The sequence below is a fragment of the Cyberlindnera jadinii genome (genome assembly GCF_001661405.1).
Source record: "Cyberlindnera jadinii NRRL Y-1542 unplaced genomic scaffold CYBJAscaffold_4, whole genome shotgun sequence".
Taxonomy (NCBI): domain Eukaryota; kingdom Fungi; phylum Ascomycota; class Saccharomycetes; order Phaffomycetales; family Wickerhamomycetaceae; genus Williopsis; species Williopsis jadinii.
In genome coordinates, this window is record NW_017963655.1 from 692,249 (window position 1) to 710,380 (window position 18,132).

The 18,132-nt window shown below is 46.1% G+C and overlaps 8 protein-coding genes across 8 annotated transcripts; 3 read left to right on the plus strand and 5 right to left on the minus strand.

Moving 5' to 3' along the window:
* Positions 1 to 22: 22 nt before the first annotated feature.
* Positions 23 to 3,250, minus strand: CRM1 (exportin CRM1; the record flags this gene model as incomplete). Its single annotated transcript, XM_020216330.1, has 1 exon — positions 23 to 3,250. One exon carries the CDS (start codon positions 3,248 to 3,250, stop codon positions 23 to 25), a length of 3,228 nt encoding a protein of 1,075 aa, XP_020071461.1.
* Positions 3,251 to 3,921: 671 nt separating this feature from the next.
* CYBJADRAFT_149615 (xylose reductase) lies at positions 3,922 to 5,025 on the minus strand (the record flags this gene model as incomplete). Its single annotated transcript, XM_020213324.1, has 1 exon — positions 3,922 to 5,025. One exon carries the CDS (start codon positions 5,023 to 5,025, stop codon positions 4,066 to 4,068), a length of 960 nt encoding a protein of 319 aa, XP_020071462.1. The 3' UTR covers positions 3,922 to 4,065.
* A 333-nt stretch (positions 5,026 to 5,358) lies between these two features.
* Positions 5,359 to 6,713, minus strand: CYBJADRAFT_181023 (NAD(P)/FAD-dependent oxidoreductase). The gene has a single exon (XM_020216999.1). The coding sequence runs from the start codon at positions 6,678 to 6,680 to the stop codon at positions 5,430 to 5,432; it is 1,251 nt and encodes a 416-aa protein (XP_020071463.1). The 5' UTR covers positions 6,681 to 6,713; the 3' UTR covers positions 5,359 to 5,429.
* Positions 6,714 to 6,851: 138 nt separating this feature from the next.
* On the plus strand, positions 6,852 to 8,931 carry CYBJADRAFT_167094 (Zn(II)2Cys6 transcription factor). The gene has a single exon (XM_020214765.1). It carries the CDS (start codon positions 6,913 to 6,915, stop codon positions 8,692 to 8,694), a length of 1,782 nt encoding a protein of 593 aa, XP_020071464.1. The 5' UTR covers positions 6,852 to 6,912; the 3' UTR covers positions 8,695 to 8,931.
* CYBJADRAFT_73366 (uncharacterized protein) lies at positions 8,895 to 9,639 on the minus strand. The gene has a single exon (XM_020217904.1). It carries the CDS (start codon positions 9,591 to 9,593, stop codon positions 9,096 to 9,098), a length of 498 nt encoding a protein of 165 aa, XP_020071465.1. The 5' UTR covers positions 9,594 to 9,639; the 3' UTR covers positions 8,895 to 9,095.
* A 1-nt stretch (position 9,640) lies between these two features.
* CYBJADRAFT_73397 (uncharacterized protein) lies at positions 9,641 to 10,089 on the minus strand. The gene has a single exon (XM_020217905.1). It carries the CDS (start codon positions 9,971 to 9,973, stop codon positions 9,710 to 9,712), a length of 264 nt encoding a protein of 87 aa, XP_020071466.1. The 5' UTR covers positions 9,974 to 10,089; the 3' UTR covers positions 9,641 to 9,709.
* Positions 10,090 to 11,071: 982 nt separating this feature from the next.
* Positions 11,072 to 15,141, plus strand: CYBJADRAFT_167096 (5-oxoprolinase). Its single transcript, XM_020214766.1, has one exon. It carries the CDS (start codon positions 11,138 to 11,140, stop codon positions 15,080 to 15,082), a length of 3,945 nt encoding a protein of 1,314 aa, XP_020071467.1. The 5' UTR covers positions 11,072 to 11,137; the 3' UTR covers positions 15,083 to 15,141.
* Positions 15,142 to 15,621: 480 nt separating this feature from the next.
* CYBJADRAFT_167097 (allantoate permease) lies at positions 15,622 to 17,597 on the plus strand. The gene has a single exon (XM_020214767.1). It carries the CDS (start codon positions 16,010 to 16,012, stop codon positions 17,561 to 17,563), a length of 1,554 nt encoding a protein of 517 aa, XP_020071468.1. The 5' UTR covers positions 15,622 to 16,009; the 3' UTR covers positions 17,564 to 17,597.
* The last annotated feature ends 535 nt before the right edge of the window (positions 17,598 to 18,132 follow it).

Consider the following 18,132-nt stretch of genomic DNA (forward strand, 5'->3'; position numbering starts at 1 on the left):
CATAAACAGGCATGGGATATGATCAATCGTCATCTAACTCAGATGGCTTCAACAAACCACCAACCTTGGAGGCTCTTTCCCTCTCAAGTCTTTGCTTCTCCAAGAGTGCGTTCTCGCGATCTTCAGCAAACAGGTAGTCTGTTTCATCACCACCGTATTCTTTGATCTGAACGAGGAAATCACGCAAGGTGCCTTTGAACTTGGAGCCATCACGGTGTTGTGCAATTAGAACCGTTACAAAGTTTTCCACTTGAGCAGTCTTCAGGTGTGGGAAGGCATTGGACAGCATGTTTGAAATGTACTCCTTGACAAATGCGGAATTGGAAACACCGGCTGGTGCTTGTCCTTCTCTATACAATGGTTCCTTGATGTATCCACTTTCAACGAGATCGATCAACTTTGCCAGTAACTGAGCTTGGAATTTAAATCCTGCTTTATGGTCGGAGTCGGTAATGACATAGAACGTATCAGCCATGATTGGGAAGTAGAAATTTTGATAGAAGGCAGTAGTGAAAGGCGTTGATCCAAGCTTCTCAACGTTCTTGAGCAGCTCAATGGCTAAACCCAACCCACTGTTTTCAACTTCAGTGTTGTTGTGCTTGAAGGACCACAGAATAGCATTGACAAGAAGTTGGAATGCATCACCTGAAAGTTGTAACAAGGAGTTGAACGACTTCAAATTGATCTCTCTCAAAAACTTGTAAAACTCAACTCTATGCTCTGGATATTCGGTGAAGTCCTTGTTAATCATATCCAACGTTGGCTCAAAGACGTTTTGTAACATAACGACAACGGCTCCAGGGATCATATGACCAACTTTAGAAACAACGGTGGTCAAACAGTTCAAAACTTCAGCGTCACGCGCATCAGGAACGTTACTCTTGTAATCCTCCAAAATTGCAGCCAAGAGAGGTTGTATTAAAGTATCCACAATCTGCTGGAGATTTTCACCCTTGGAGATATAAGCTTCAACGAGGTGCAAAACCTCCTTCTTTATAGTACGTAATCCACGAACCTTTGGTGTCTTTGTAGCGATCAAACCATCCTGTGCAACAGCATTAGAGATCATGTTAGAAACAGCCTTGTACAAGGACAGCATGTCGTCATAGACAGTTCCCAGTTGGTTGTAGAATCCTGCGCCCAGGGAGGAGCAAACGGCAACGTTAGTCTTAATCACGTTGGCAATGATCTTCACTGTTTCCGGGTTTGTCAACAGCGTAGGATCTTCACCAGCCTTTTGCACAATGGCAGTCCATGCAGTATTTGGAAGGTGCATTAAATCTGAAAGGAGACGTTCTCTAATAGCAACAGTGGTCTGTGCACCGATGATGTAACCACAGGCTTCATAGAAAGTATGGACTTGTTGCGGCTGTAAATCTTCAGTGATGAATTGGATGTTTCTAATGATCTCATCGATGAATGGTTCAGTCTCGTTAGGTTGCTGAACCACAAAATGACGACGACACTTTAAAACAATCTTCATGAAAGTATCACATGCCATATCTTGAACACCTTCATGGGTTTCGTGCATAAACTCAAACAACTTGTTGATAACTGTCTTCAAGAACTTCCAATGAGCTTTGAGGAATCTTGGATATTGACCAACAATGTACATAATATTCGAAGCGACAACGGCTTTGTTATCCTTACCATACTTCTTTTTGTTGAGCCCAAGTAAATCGTTAATGACGTTAAACAAGAATCTCTTCTCCATTTCCTCATTCATTGTACCGGAGATAGAACCAATGGCCCAACATAGGGTGTTGATGTTGTGCCAGGACCATTCGGAGCCATCCAACTGTTTGGACAGTTTCACACTCATGATTTGTTCAGTGTCGACAACGTCCAAATGTGTCAAGTAGACAAGGACTTCTCTCATGGATTTGTACAGCGTAATTGTATCGGATTCCTTCACAAACTCACGAACAATTTCACCTTCATCGTTTTGCACCACAAGGACCTCTTCTGGTTTAGCCATGGACTCTATCACAACTAATCTCAATTCAGAGAGGATGTTGTTATAGATGTGCTTTCTCAATGGGAATTTGTTCAAAACTTCTGGATTTGGAGCACCACTGGTTTGGGAGAATCCCAACTGCATTAATGGGGAGAGTTCTTGAGCTGGGATTTGCTGAACTTCCTGGAACAACCCACTAACGAGTTTACTCCAATAATCCAAACAGGTTTTGAATAATTCTCTTTCCTCAATCTTGGACAACTGGATCAAGTATTCATGAGCCGTGAGGAGAAGTTCTCTATACTGTTCTCTCGACTCAACAGCAGACACATGGTTTGCCAAAAATGTACAAATGTACATAGCCAAGTCTTGTAGGAAGGCTTGGTCACTTGAATTTGCCACGGCGTAAGTCTTATTCAACTCAACGTTTGGCGGAACCACGGATGCAATTTGCTGCATAGAATTTTGGAACATTGTGACGAATTTCTCATCGTACTCAGAAGCGTTCAAAGATGCAGCCTCTGTTAGACATTTCAAAGTAACGGCTCTCGTATCCTGAGGCGAAAGGAATTTGTTTGTTAACAAGTTCAATAGCTCAGTTTCAAAGATGTAGCCCAGTGGAATCCATTGCATATATCTCAACACTGTGTTCAAAGTGGCCACTATGAGTGAAGGTCTTGTAGCCTTATCGAGAACCTCATAACACAGTTGGAAGATGTCCGAGAACTCTTGGCCCATTCTCGTTTTCAGATTCAGCGCTTTGGCCTGGGTCATTTGTTCCGCTGAGTAGTCAAACACTTCCTCAGAGAGCAATTTCAATATAACCATGTTGTTCTCACAAACGTTGAACCCTGCTCTTGAAGACTGAACCAGTTCCTGGATGAAAGTTGGCCAATTAGCAGGCCACTCCTGCTTGGCAATTTGGACCAAGGTCAAGTCGCACTTGTTAATCAGGGATCTCTGGCTCTGGAACTGTTCATCATCATCACACATCGCAATGATCATGTTGACAGTGAAGTTTCTGATACCCTTTCTTTGCTCATCTGGCAGCAGTTTCCATTTTGTTTGGATCAACTTGTCCAAGATGGACAACCCAATGTACTTTGTCTGCGAGTTTTGAGACAGCTGAAGGATTTTATCAGCTCTTTGCCACGCATCAGGGTGCTCTTGAAACTTCGTGATTACATCCTGTGCTGTTTTCTGCTCAGCACCGGAGCCCCTGTAGAAAGTCTCCACGACTTTGTCCAACAGGGCAACGTCTAAGTCCTTTGAGAAATCCAAAATAGACTCCATGTTCAAATCTGTGAAGGTGGGAATGTTAGTAACGGCGGTTTTCAGCAGGGGCAGTGGTTCGAATTGAATTCCACAGGGTGAACGGAACATCAACATCAACAACAACAATAACACGGCGGTAACACGGCGGTAACACGGCGGCAAACCAGAAAAGCAAAACATCCACTCAGATCACCGCTTTAGGAGACTTCAACCAAAAACCAAAAAACATCAACAACAATACTCACAATTCAGTAATAACTTCAGCGATAGATGTTCAAGAACGGGCGGCTATCGGTTCCAGGGCAAATCAACGTGGCGGCAATGCTCAAGTGAACTGGAACTAAAAAAAGGGGAATATAAACAAAGGAGAAATTCGCTTTTCTGAACGGGTAAACAACGAAAAAACACCTCACAATTGTTTCAATAAGGAGAAGCCGTTGTGTCAAGCAGTTGTACCGAAGCTTCTCTCAGCGTCTGTTGTTGTTTTTTTTTGCTTCGCTTTGCTATGCCTTGTGCTGGTGGTTTGGAAAAGGTAGTTGAAGACCAATGAGAAGAAGCCTTTTTGTCTGTGGAATTGTTGTTTTTCTTTTGATGATGTTTTGTGTTTATACAAATTTTGTCCGTGGGCGTTAGGGTGACAGTCGGTAGGGGCAGCGAATAATGGTAGGGGCAACATATATTCTAAAAGTGGTAGGGGCAGCACACAAAGCGCGAACGTGTCCGGATTGGGCGGGTCTTTGCGTCCCGTTCCTCCGCCGTATACAGGTGAAAGATTTAGTTGTACATTTTCTATTGAAACTTGTCTATGGAAACTTGTCTATTAAAGCCTGGTGTCAGATGAACGTTGGAATGCCCGTGTCCTTCCAGTCCCACGGGTCGTTGAACCGGATGCCTCTGTCCAACGAGGAAATCGTGTGCAATTCTTCATCCGAGAGGGTGAAGTCTTCGACGTACAAGTTCTCCAATAGCCTGTCTCTGTTTGAGGATTTAGGAATGACTCCCAGGCCTCTCTGCGTGGCCCATCTCAGCAGCACCTGTGATGGTTTCTTGTTGTGCTGTGCAGCAATTGCATTGATGGCCTCGTTCTCGAACAATGGCTGTAGATCCTTAGCCCGTGGGTGGTTCAGCTCGAAGAAAGACTGAGGCCCGAATGAAGAGTACGCAACAACCCACAACCCGGCTCTCTGAGCGTACTCAACAAGCCTTGGCTGGACCAGATAGGGGTGGTGCTCTATCTGTAACGCAGACGGCTTAATTCTGGCGCCTCTGAGAAGATCTTGGACGAGAGCACCACTGAAATTGGAGACACCAATGGCCTTGATCTTGCCTTGAGCATGGGCATCTTCCAGCGCACGATACGTGTCAATAATTGGCACGTCTTCAAAGACGAACTCCTCAGTAGTGCCAAACCCTGGTGGGTACAGTGTTTCCACGGGGACGAACTCAGTGGCTATCGGGAAATGGATGTAGTAGAGATCGACGTAGTCCAGTTGTAGGTCGTCCAAGGTCTTCTGTAGCCCTATAGGCACATTTTGAGGGTGGTGGAAAGTGTTCCACAGCTTAGAAACGATGAATAGCTCCTCACGCTTCACAAGCCCTTCGTCCAAGGCCCTCTTGATACCTTGGCCAACCTCAGCTTCGTTACCATAGTCCGATGCACCGTCAAACATCCTATAACCAAGCTTTATGGCATTGTAGACCTGGTCTGCAGCAGAGTCCTTGGGCATCTTCCAGAGACCCAATCCAACCTTTGGGGCCTTCAGCCCATTATTCAGAGTCACGTATGAGGCCATCTGTGCTTGCTGAACACCAACACACAGCAACTTCCTCCCTCAGACCATGCTGATATTCGGGTTCAGCTGGCAATTTAAATACACCGTCCTGAGATGGTGTACTTTGCAGAGGCAGGCCGGAACGACCTTCTTCAACAACATCTCCATGATGCGGCGACATGCAACAATTCCGGAAGAGGTGCTTATCTTTGGCTCACTGAGCTCAGCCTCGCCTTGAGCTGCTTGAAAAGCCTTACAGTGCCATGATTGCCACGGTATATAGTTAGCGTACACGAGGTACTCTAACACTATGCGATGTACATACCAGTAGAGCCTTCTACAATTGAGCAGAAACACGGGAAAAGAATCAATTAATATACTAAAGCTTCCACAACTCGGCATTACAATCAGCTGGTTCAATTCAATTACGAGGTCCAGTCGTGAATCTCCTTCAAGTCCTTCACAATGTTGAGGCCTCCCATTCTGTGCTGAAGCTCATAGATATCCCTGTGCTCAGCTTGCTCTGGTCTCCAGCCCCAGCATTTTCTCTTCTCATCATCTAGCGAGCCGTTCCCCTTTAGAACAATCTCAGAGATGTAATCACCAACAATTGGCATGTACTTGAAGCCCTTGCCAGAGTCACCAGTACCGAGAACCAGGCCTTCATGATCGGGGTGCTCACAGAATAGGAAGTGACGATCTGGTGTGTCGGTGCACCAGCAGATCTTGGCCACGGAGAAGTCTCTACACGCAATGTCGTCAGGGAAGATTTGGTGAAGAAAGGCTCTCATTTGGGCCTTGGCTTCCGAGGGAATCTCGTCTCTGTAGAGAGGAATCGACTCGCCATTCTCCATGTTGATGTAGCCGGGGAACTCATTGCAGAACTTGAGCTCGTTGTTACAGTCTGGCTCGAAGACAAAGCCTTCGTCAATGTTCAGAATCACCGGAGAGCCCTTCAATGGAGCAGCCTCCTCATCGCTGAGCTGGATATGACCCACAGTCCAGCATTTGGCCAGAAGCTGTCCCTTGAAGTCCAAAAGACCAATGGAATTGGCACCAGCACAGATCACAACCTTTGATGCCTTTATGATCTTCCCACTGAATGTCTTAACACCCACACAACGGCCTGTTTCGTCCTCGTAGAGCAGCCTGTCCACCCTGTCAGTGACAACTTTGGCACCCAATTCCAAGCATTTGGCATAGACGTTTTCAAGAGCAAGGCTGGCAAACGTCCATCCACAATGTGTTAGCTGATGATACCCCTTCCACCCTTGGAATTTGCCATCAAACTTCACAACTGAAGAGAAATCGCCTGGTGTGTCCAGTTTCTTGACAGCAACGTCCGACTTGTCCAGAAGCTCGAATCTACGGTTGATTTCCTCTATCGCCTTCTCTCCAACACCTCCGTAGACAATCCCAACCTCGTTGAATGCTGGCCTGTACAGCTCATCAGATCGCCACCTCTCGAGTGACTCCAGTGCCAGCTTGCTGTAGAACTCATCCTCAACGGTGGACTGGAACACTTTGTTCACGTCATTTCCCGCACTTAGAGGAGAAGGAACTGCGTATCCATCCACCAGAGTCACGTTTCTATGCCCTTTTCTAAGCAGCTCCACGGCCGTTGACAGCCCAAACGTCCCAGCACCAACTATGACAACGTGATCTTCAGGTTTCATTGCAATGTTCTCGGTGGTTCCTTCAGTTTTGAACTTGCTGAACGGTTCTGGGAGAGAATGACGCATGTGACTTTATAAGGTTATCTCCCCGTCGGATCGACCTTCCTCCCAAAAGTCCCACCGAGAATTATGTCCAATGGTTTCACGGCATCTACAAAAGGACCACAGCCCACGGGCCATAGCGAGGGTCTCAGGCCATCAATCGTGTGATCTCAGACGTGCAGAGCACTCAATGGGCAAGATAAAGACGTATACTCAGCGGAGTCGGGCTGGTTGTGCGGAGTGTAAGCAGCGTAGGATCAAATGTGATGAGGGAAGGCCCCAGTGTCAGCGGTGTGTGAAGCGTGGACTGGGCTGCCACTACACCGGGGTGACTTTGCTCTGGGAAGAGGATGCCAGGAAGAGAGGCATTGCGTTTGGAAGGTCGGCTGATGCCATAACTAACAAGGAGAGGCCCCCAGAAACCGTGAAGATAAACAACGTCGTGCCACTGAGACAGCACTACCCGTTTCTCAACGTATGCGATAAGGACATGTCGAGGTTGTACGATGGGAAGATGATTCATGACGGCATAGCCATGCCGGAGGGGCATGATGAATTGCAAAAGATCTTTGAAAGAGGCCTCGTGCCTGTTCTGGAGAACCCGGTAAGGTACAGTGCCTTCGACTTCAACTTTGGTGAGGCTCATACGTTCTCATTCGATGATATATTCTTGGAGTCCTTTGCACCTTTCCCGGTCTCCCAGCTCCTCAATCCTCCAGAGACAGATATCAGCCAGACAACGCTGGTGCTGAACTTCGTGGAAAAGGAGCTTGTTTCCTATTTCATAGACATGGTTGCTCCCCATTGTGTGTGCTGTAAAGTGAGCTCAAATAGTGCTATAAACAGTTACCTGGCACCGGAGTTGAATCCGTACCTCTATTTGATCATACCTCTGTCTTTGAAGTCCAGGATTGTCATGAAGACCATAGTTGTTGCTTCATCTACACAGCTTGTACTCTTGGGACACCACGAGTACTCAACCGTAGCCGAGAAGTACTTGGAAGAGATTGTCCACGAGTTGCCGTTGCTGGTGGAGTCCACCAAGGCAACTGGCACGAACTTGGATGAGGTGTTTGCCGTTGTTATCATGCTATGCTTCGCTGAGATTTCAGCGTATTGCAGCAACTCATGGCTGTCATTGCTAAACTACGCAAAGAAGGTCTTAAAGGAGTCGTCTGGGGAACGAGACAAGATAATGACGCCCATGGCGAGGTTCTTCATCAGATATTTCATATCCCATGAGGTTATGGGCGAGACAGCGTGGGAACAGGATTCATCGCCCGTGAAGAACGATCCCTCACTGATGATGCAAGATGATTCCTTCATCCAGGAGCTGAAAAAGGACGGTGACAACAAGATCGACTTGGTCTTTGGCTGCTCACCATATCTCGTGTCATTGGTACATCGAATCACCGTTATACGGCAATGCTTCGACTACCTCGAGCTCGAGGTACACCACAAGGACATGTACAACGTCGAAATTCTCAACCATTCTATGGAGACGCAGAAAATGCTAAGTGCCATCAATCAACAGCTGCCCGATAACAGCGACTTGTACTTCAACCACGACGAGATCCAGCACATCCTCATCGTCGCGGAGATCAAGCGTTTGACCGCACTGCTCTACCTCCACGGCGTCATGAGCCAGAGGCCCGAGTTCATCGCCCTCAGTCAAGTCGACCATATCGACTGCACGAACGACATCATCGCCCTAACAAAAAAGCTGCCAGAATGCTACATGTCGCTGCTGTGGCCCATATTCATCGTGGGCCTCGTCATACCAGACATCGAAAGCGTGCGATGGTTTGTACTGGACTCCCTGCAACAGATGGAGAGGAAACGGAAGCTCAAGACAGTGGAAGCTGCCCGTGAAACGCTACTCGGAGTGTGGAAGGAGAAAGACCTCGGCGTAATGTCGGTCAGCTGGAAGGAAATGATAAAGGGCAAGACCAGTGCCATAAGTTTAGCGTAATACACACCATCCAACCCTAGAATCCCCTCAATTAGCAACGTGTGACGATGCCTTGGCTCATTTACCACTCGTTACGAGTTGATCTGTAGGGCTTCGGTACGGTGAACGCGCATGGACCTTCGCTAACGCTCTGGTAAATCTCGAATCACCACTGCCTTTGCAATCAACTTGCGCTGCGCTGCCCATATGGTATTGATTTTAGTGCCTGGTCTTTCGTTGATCTGATGATTTTGAAACTAACGAACTCAACGCCTAAAGAATCTTCTAAACCTGTAGTGTAAGATTTCGTATGTGCAGATGCAAGCGTGTGTATGGTGTGGATATGTTAGAATGATACTAATTTGAGTACTGTTGGTATGGAAAAGATTTGGCTTACCCTTTATGAGTTAAAAGAGGACATCTCAAAGATCAAAAACACTCCTAGACATAGTTTTGATAAAAGTAAAGCCACCAGTATAGCTCTCCTTTATTTGCACTGAAATTGAAGTCTGTTCTGGTGTTATGCTTCTGCGCACCGAGGTAACCTCTTTAACCTCTGGTAATAAAGAAGTACGATGTTGTAAATTTGTTGGTGCTGTTAGTTCAATATGGGTAAATTCAACAACAGTCTTTGCTCTTGTTAATCCTATCTCTGTTGTTTCTTGTTGAACAGTTTCTTTAGCGGTATATAACAGCTGTGCATAACGATTGTTTTGAGATAGAAATTCACCAATTTTGCTAATGTCGTCCTCAAGTTTATTATATTCTCCATCGTTTTGAAGAACACCTCTAAGCAATTCAAGATGACAATTTGGAGCTAAGCCTGGAGCTAATGTAGAAATTTCTACAACTTTCTCTTGTCCATCTTCTTGAGCTATCAAACCATCAACTCTATGGAACAAACTCCCGTTGGTAGTCATTGGATAAGTTCCATCTCTCGAATCACCAGTACTGTTAGAACCCAAATATGATGGCGAAAGAATTGTATTGATTGTTCGAGAATATTTGGACGTGATTGGATCCAAGAAGATATCCTTCATGTACTGTGGAGCTTCTTTGAATATCTCACCGAGTAAAGCTTTGGTCCTATAACAGCAAAAAGATGGTAAATCAGCAGTGATAACGAGTGTATGATAACAATCGCAACACTTTTCAAGATCACTTGAATTTCACTCCAAATTCCGTGGCCTCCCAGGTCTCCATTGTTGTCGTTCATAAACTGGATCATCACTCTCATTAAAACCGTTGGTGGCATGCCCAATGATGTGTTCGAAGTCGGGATCATGGCCAAAAGTACCATCACACCTAATTTCTTCCGACGCTCTTTCGGCTACCTGAGCTGCATTTCTTCGTCCACCTCTCATTCTATCATCCACGGTTCCATTGTCAGGTCCAGGTTCGGGAAATGGCTCAGCTAATGGCGGCTGTTGTGGTACACCTCTGATCTCTACAGGGGCATTCTGTGACAAATCTTGGAGGCGTCTTCGCTCGATACCTTGGTCTCATACCAGCTCAGTTGGTCTGTCTCAATAACTACCGGGTCTCCTTGTTGTGTCGTACCACCATTCGTTTGAACTTGCCGCTGTGGTTCTGGATTAGCCGCTGATGTTTGCTCACCAGGCTGAGGACGTCGTTAGAAGGTTCCATGAAGAGTTCTTTGGAGTTTCTTTGGAGTGTCTTTGGAGTGCCTTTGGTTGTCACGCAGCCATTCCTCTTTATTGGCTTAATCTTTAGTTTCTGGCCATTGTTTGGTGATGTTTTCAACGTTGTGTATAAAGCTGTGTTTGTTTTGTGTCATTTTGTGTTGATAAGAATTCGAAATGTAAACAATACCTACAAAATTAGAAAACATCCTTACATTTTTACTATTGCTAGGGCAACGAAGAACCAGAATTACACAGATAATACAACACGTTGTGAGTTATTCTAAAACAACCATTGATCCAATTAAGCTCAAAGTCAGCATACATGATGATATGGATAGGTTCTTTTGCTTTCCTCGTCAGTTTTTGCAAATTGCGTTTCGTTGCTGAGATATAAAGCAATTTTATGAGTTTTTTCTAGTTATACCATACAAGCCATGAATGGCTATATCTCGGAAACCATTAAAGATTACATTCCCATACTTTGCACATCTCTTATTGAGAGTACTAGCCACAATTTGGTACTAGCTACAATTTGGTACACTTTGGGGAATTTGAAGTGGGGTTTGCTATTTTTACTACTATCATTCTAACTAGTCCTCATCACTGGTTTGCGGAGGTTATCTGCAGCTCGTCTGCACCTTCCTATGCAGCTCGTCTCGACCTTCCTCCACTAATTTGGAGAGCATCAACCAGCTAAGCTCGGTAATCCTCCACGGATGTGGTTGTTATATAAAGAGACCTGGCTCATAGATGGCAGTAACGTATGATCTTTGCCTGTGATTAGGCTACAGAGATAACCAACAAGATAGAAAGAAGGAATGACACTGAAAGTTTCTATTGCCATTGATCGTGGTGGAACGTTCACAGATGTGATCTACAAAGTAGGCACTGTGGAAAAGACGTTCAAGCTTCTGTCCGTTGACCCTGATAACTACGAGGATTCGAACATCGAAGGTATCAGGAGGGTGCTGGAGGATGTGACTGGTGCGCAGATTCCGAGGGGACAGTTGCTGGACACCAGTGCTATCACGTCTATCCGTCTAGGCACCACAGTTGCAACCAATGCGCTGTTGGAGAGGAAGGGAGAACGCTGTGCACTCGTGACCACCAGGGGGTTCAGGGATTTGCTGCACATTGCTGACCAGTCACGTCCAGACCTCTTCGCCTTGAACATCGTGAAGCCTGGTGTGTTGCACGAGTGTGTCGTCGAGGCAGACGAGAGAGTTACGATGCCAGCATTCACTGTTGACCCTACTGGATACGATGCCAAAGACCTTGTTGACGGCGAAAGATATGTCCTGGGGAGAACAAATGAGGTGTTTGAGATCATTCAGCCATTGGACACCGTGAAGCTGGAGAGTGACCTCATCAAGCTCAAAGAAGCCACTGGAATTGAGTCTCTGGCCATTGTGTTTGTCCATGGTTTCAACTTCCAACGTCACGAGAAACTCGCTGGTGAGATTGCTCGTAAAGTTGGTTTCAAAAATGTCTCTCTCTCACATGAGATTCTTCCTGTCTTGAAGATGGTTCCACGAGGACAATCTACCGTTGTTGATGCGTACCTCACCCCAATAGTCAAGGATTACATCTCACAATTCCTCAAGGGACTCAGACCTGACTTCGCCAGGTTTACAAGGATAGAATTCATGCAATCAGATGGAGGCCTGTGCAGCTGGGAGAACTTTTCAGGTCTTAAATCTCTACTCTCTGGACCTGCTGGTGGTGTTGTTGGTGAAGCAAAGACGTCGTACGACAAGATGCCAATCATAGGCTTTGACATGGGTGGAACAAGTACCGATGTTTCTCGTTTTGGAGGCCATTATGAGTTCTCCTTTGAGAATGTTATTGCTGGCATCAAGCTGGCTGCTCCTCAGCTGGACATCAACACTGTTGCAGCTGGTGGTGGATCAATTCTTTCTTACAAGAACGGAGTGTTCACAGTCGGTCCAGAGTCTGCTAGTGCACATCCAGGTCCTGCTTGTTACCGTAAAGGTGGGCCTCTCACAATCACAGATGCTAACCTGTTTACTGGAAGAATAGTTCCACAGTTCTTCCCGAAGATATTTGGGCCTAATGAGGACCAACCATTGGACGTTGAAATCACTCGCCAGAAGTTCCAAGAGCTAGCAGATATCATCAATGCTGACAACCCGGAGATGGACAAATCAGCTGAAGAGATTGCACTCGGTTTCCTGAAAGTGGCCAACTTCCAGATGGCCAAGCCCATCAGGGAGCTGACAGATGCCAAAGGCCATGATATCAGAAAGCACGCATTGGCATCGTTTGGTGGTGCTGGTGGCCAACACGCCACTTCCATCGCAAAGGTGTTGAAGATCAACAAGGTTCTCATTCACAGACATTCTTCAATCCTGTCTGCTTATGGTATCTCTGTTGCAGATTTGGTTCACGAGGAACAGCAGCCTGTTTCGGAAGTTTACTCAGAGGCAGCAAGAGATAAGCTCATTGAAGACTCTTCTATGTTGTTACAGAAGGCAATTGATGCACTGAAAGCACAAGGTTCCAATGAACAGTCCATCAAGTCCACACTATTCTTCAACATGGGATACAAAGGCTCCGACACCAGAATCATGATTCCTCAACCTGAAGATGGAGACTTCTTGTCAGTGTTCTATGCCACTCACGAGAGAGAGTTTGCATTCAATGATGCTGAGAAGGACGTTCTTGTTTCTGACGTCCGTATTAGATCTGAAGGTAACGCGGAGTTGGCCATGTCGAAGGAGCCATCACCATTTGACGAATCCTTTAATACGTTTGAGGTCGACAAGTCAAAATCAAAGATTACTACCAAGATAGTGTTCGATGAGGGTGTTCTGGACTCTCAAGTGTTCTTCCTGAACGAGCTTACCACGGGCAATGTTATCCACGGCCCTGCTATCATCCTGGACTCTACTCAAACAATCCTTGTGACTCCCGACTCCAAGGCAACTATTCATCCGAGACATGTTGTTCTGGATGTTGAAGTTTCCACTGTTAGAGACAACGTCTCAACCGAGCATGTTGACCCTATTCAGCTTGCTATCTTTGCCAATAGATTCATGTCCATTGCAGATGAAATGTCCAGAACACTACAAAAGATCTCTGTTTCCGCAAACATCAAAGAGCGAATGGATTACTCTTGTGCTCTGTTTGATAACCAAGGTAACTTGTGTGCCAATGCTCCTAATGTTCCTGTCCATCTAGGCTCTATGTCTTCTGCTATTAAGTATCAATTGGACCATTGGGAAGGCCAGCTGAAAGAAGGTGACATCTTATGTACCAATTCACCATCTGTTGGTGGTACACATCTTCCAGATATCACCATCGTTTCGCCTGTATTCCATGATGGGGAAATCCAGTTTGTTGTTGCATCTCGTGCACATCATTCTGAGATTGGTGGCTCAGCTCCAGGTTCCTCCTCTTCATATGCCCGTGAGATCTACGAAGAAGGTGTTAATATTGAGACCTGGAAGATTGTTGATAATGGAAAGTTCGACGACGAGGGCTTGGTTCACCACTTCTCAGAGGTTCCAAGGACGTATGGCGTTTCTGGTACTCGAAACATTGATGATAATATCTCTGACTTGAAGGCTCAAATCGCTTCAAACCAACGTGGTATCAACTTACTCAAGGAGCTATTCAACGAATACGGCAGTGAAACTGTGCTTTTCTACATGAGAAATGTGAAGAAGACTGCTGCTATTGCTGTTGAGAACTTCTTGAAAGAGTTTGCTGTCAAGAACAAGGACCGTCTTCCACTTGTTGCTGAAGACTATATGGATGAAGGCACCAAGATTTGCACCAAGATCGACATCAATCCTTCGACTGGCTCCATCGTTATCGACTTTACTGGAACTTCTTTAGAGTCTTACAGTAACTTGAACTCTCCAAAGTCGGTTACCTTTTCTGCAGTCATCTATGTCTTGAGATGTTTGGTTGACATGGACATTCCATTAAACCAGGGATGTCTTGATCCTGTTGAAGTTATAATTCCTGAAAACACACTGATCAATCCTTCACCTTATGCTGCAGTGTGTGCTGGTAATGGTATGACTTCTCAAAGAATCACAGACTGTCTCTTCAAAGCCTTTGGTGTCACCTCTGCCACTGGTGGATGTATGAATGGACTGAACTTTGGCACTGGTGGATATAACGAAAAGGGTGAAATGGTTAAAGGTTTCGGTTATACCGAGACAATTGGCCAAGGTAACTGTGCTGGTATACTAGAGAAGAATGGTGAAAGATATGGATTCCATGGGTTTTCTGGTACTCAAACAAACATGACGAATACCAAGATCACTGATCCTGAAGTCTTGGAGCTGAGATATCCATGCTTCCTGATACAATACACCGTCAGAGAGAATAGTGGAGGTAAGGGCAAGTTCAACGGTGGTGATGGACTCATCAGAGAGATCCAGTTCAACTCACCTGTCCACTTATCTCTTGTCACTCAAAGAAGAGTATTTGCGCCATGGGGAATCTATGGAGGTGAAGATGGTAAGAAAGGTGAAAACTTCTTAGGTAGAAACAGAGGCAACGGTGTGATTCAGTGGATCCAGCTGCCATCGCTGGCTGAGATTGAGATCAGAAAAGGTGATATTCTGAAACTTCTGACCCCAGGTGGTGGTGGGTTCGGAAGACCTGAGGACAGCGACGAGTTCTGGGGGCTGACCAAGTCCAGCGAGAAGATGAAGAAGAGAGCTTTCCTTCCACTCAGTGGAGGAACTGTTGGTAAAATCAAGGAAGCCACGGACTCTTCTCAATAGATTGGATGGCTTGTCCTGGATGTATAGTACTTTGAATCTACAAGTGTCTTTCCACAACTCACAATCCGTCGTAGTCCAATGGTAAACCTCTTGTGAGAACAACCAACAATACGACAAAGCTCCACCGTGCTGTAGATAACACCGTCCTAGATTAGTGTAATTGACCCAAACTCATCACCTGAAACAGCATGAGTAAGTGTAACTAACCAGATCATACACCATTCCACCCCCTCTCTGCGACTTCACACCTCACTGACAAACATCCTACACCCGTGTAAGCTCCTCCGATGAACAAGCTATCCCAGATGAGGTAAAACACCCACTCTTCTCCCACAAGCTTCCCATCTGCTATAGCAACGCTCCGCTTATCTACTTCTCGTCTGCACCTTCCTCCGGGAAAACCAACCACCGATCCATCGGAACTATGCATACACCCGGACACCAATCCCGCACTGGTCAGCCCGTCAGTCACACACAACTCAACATCACTCGCAATGAACCTCGTAACGACTTGAACAGTTTCACGGTTACTCCACCAGTGGAGTATACCCGGAATAAAGGATGCCAGTAGTGGAGTGTCACACCCTGTTTTAGGGTGTTTGCGTCCGTTTAGCGGTGCTTTAGTTCCCATCGTCTGGGCCTTCCTTCTCGTTTTCCCAAGACCGGAGCGTGTGCTGTGTGAGATTGATATGCGAGAAGGTGCAGACGAGGTTTGGTGAATCATCCAACAAAGCCTGGGGATCCACCTGCAAAGTCTGTGTCGAACTTATCACTTATCACGTCTGTTCTCCACATCTTGTGCTTCAAGTTGTTGAGGAGGCCGACGATATAAGAAGGCGTAGGGAAGCACTTTGGTGTTTCTTCATACCTCATACCAATAATCAACAATCAGTTATCAGTTAACGGTTGAAGAGAGTGGTAGAAACCATGGATCCTGTTAAATCCCAATCACCAAGTTCAGTCTCCATGACTAAGGAACAAGGCACCGTCAAAGAGAGCGCTCTCCCAGAGGTTGTTCTGGATAAACCAGATGACGCAGCGATCTTTCTCGCTGAACACGATGGTAAATATGAACCTCTGACTCCAGAAGAGGAAAAGAAGGCCATCAGAAAGACCGACTGGATTCTGTTGCCATGTCTGTTCTGGACTGCGACATGGGGTGCCGTTGACAAAGTTTCTCTTTCCACAGCAGCTATCTTTGGATTGAGAACCGATTTGAACCTGCACGGACAGCAGTACAGTTGGTTATCATCAATATTATTCATTGGTTCTCTGGTTGGTATGTGGCCAATGTCCATAATGGTGCAAAAGTTTAGAACTGGTAAAGTTCTGGCATGTGCTGCTGTCGGATGGTCTGCACTTACTTTGTTACAATGTTCCTGCCACAACTTTGCTGGATTGGCAAGCTTGAGATTTCTCATGGGGTTTTTGGAGTGTGTTATTGTCCCTGGTTGTTCTTTGATGATATCTGTGTTCTACAAGAAGTCTGAGTCACCACATAGAACAGCGTTGGTGTTCGCCTTTGGCTCCTCCATCATCAACGGTGCGCTCTCTGCTCTGGCTTCTACCTTTGGCAGTGCAATTCCAACTTGGAAGTACATCTACCTCCTTGTCGGCTCCATCTCCTTTGTCTGGTCGTGCTGTATGGTCTGGTTCCTACCAGACTCTCCAATCAACTCCAAATGGCTATCAGACAGAGAGAAAGTGTTCATGGTGAAGAGAATGGCCTCCAACAAAACTGGTGTTTCTTCAAACGACTTCAAATGGGACCAGGTCCGCGAGGCTTTCATGGACCCACGTACCTACATCGTTATGCTCTTCAACTTTGGCATCAACATTCCAAATGGTGGACTGTCCACCTTTAATGCCATTATCATCAAGAATTTGAAATTCACCTCAGTTCAGGCATCTCTTATGGGCATGCCAACCGGTGTGATTGCATCGTTGGCAGCGTTCGGCTTCACCTGGCTCGCTGCCAGATGGAACAACAAGCGTTGTCTTGTTGCCATTATCTCACTTGTCGTCCCACTCATCGGAGCCGTGATCTGTTACGCTTCCCCACAGAGCAATACAGGCGCTCAACTAGCTGGCCTATACATGATGTACTTCTACTTCTCCTCCTACGTTGTGATGATCTCTCTTGTCCAGGCTAACACCGCAGGCAACACCAAGAAAGCAGTGACGTATGGATTCAACTACCTCGGTTACGCCGGTGGTGCGATCACAGGCACTCAGACCTTCCGTACAAAGGATGCTCCAAAATACAGCGTTGGATTCGCCAGTATGATGGTTGGATACTGTGTGTGTATGGCTCTATCAGCACTGTACTGGGCTATCTGTATTTTGATGAACAAGAAGAAAGAGAAGAAGATGGAAGCTGCCGGCGAAGTTGAAGATCAGTTACAACTTGATGGGCTGGAGGATGAAGAGGTGGCGGACCTGACCGATTACAAGCAGTGCCATTTCAAGTACACCACTTGAATATATAAGAGTTACTGGTTTAATTCAGATATTCCTTTGTGTTTTTTCGGAAATTGATGTATACTTAACAGTGCTGTTTGTTTGATTGTTGTGTTGATTTCCTTCTGTAGGCGCCAGCATCAACACATAGAAAACAAACAACAACAACGTCAACACATAGAAAACAAACAACAACAACGTCAACACGTAGACAACAACCAACGGCGGCAGCACAAGGTTGAGAGTTCTGGGATCCCAAGCTTGGGCGGTTGGTTCTAGATCACCAAAGGTCCATTTCACGCTGAGGTTTGACGCAGCGGTACTCACCAGAGGACGAGTTTTGCCTAATGAGCCACGGCGGCGCCATTAGAAGAGTGCCACGAGAGGACAAGAACAATGACCGTGCAGCACAACGACACGTCGGAGAACAACGTCTACGCAACAATGTGGTCCATTCCGTACTGGCTCGGGTAGGGCAATGGCTTGTTCACGTGTCGTACCTGAAGCGTGCAGATCAACACATCAACGACAACAAGAGTAGGGCACATGCGAGGATGCCATTCCAAGCAGCAGCTCTCACATGATGGTGT

Bases quoted from the DNA above. Each gene is read 5' to 3' on its own strand.
- CYBJADRAFT_73397 (XM_020217905.1), bottom strand. From the start codon at position 9,973: ATGGTACTTTTGGCCATGATCCCGACTTCGAACACATCATTGGGCATG.
- CYBJADRAFT_181023 (XM_020216999.1), bottom strand. From the start codon at position 6,680: ATGAAACCTGAAGATCACGTTGTCATAGTTGGTGCTGGGACGTTTGGG.
- CYBJADRAFT_167097 (XM_020214767.1), top strand. From the start codon at position 16,010: ATGGATCCTGTTAAATCCCAATCACCAAGTTCAGTCTCCATGACTAAG.
- CYBJADRAFT_167094 (XM_020214765.1), top strand. From the start codon at position 6,913: ATGGGCAAGATAAAGACGTATACTCAGCGGAGTCGGGCTGGTTGTGCG.
- CYBJADRAFT_73366 (XM_020217904.1), bottom strand. From the start codon at position 9,593: ATGACTACCAACGGGAGTTTGTTCCATAGAGTTGATGGTTTGATAGCT.
- CYBJADRAFT_167096 (XM_020214766.1), top strand. From the start codon at position 11,138: ATGACACTGAAAGTTTCTATTGCCATTGATCGTGGTGGAACGTTCACA.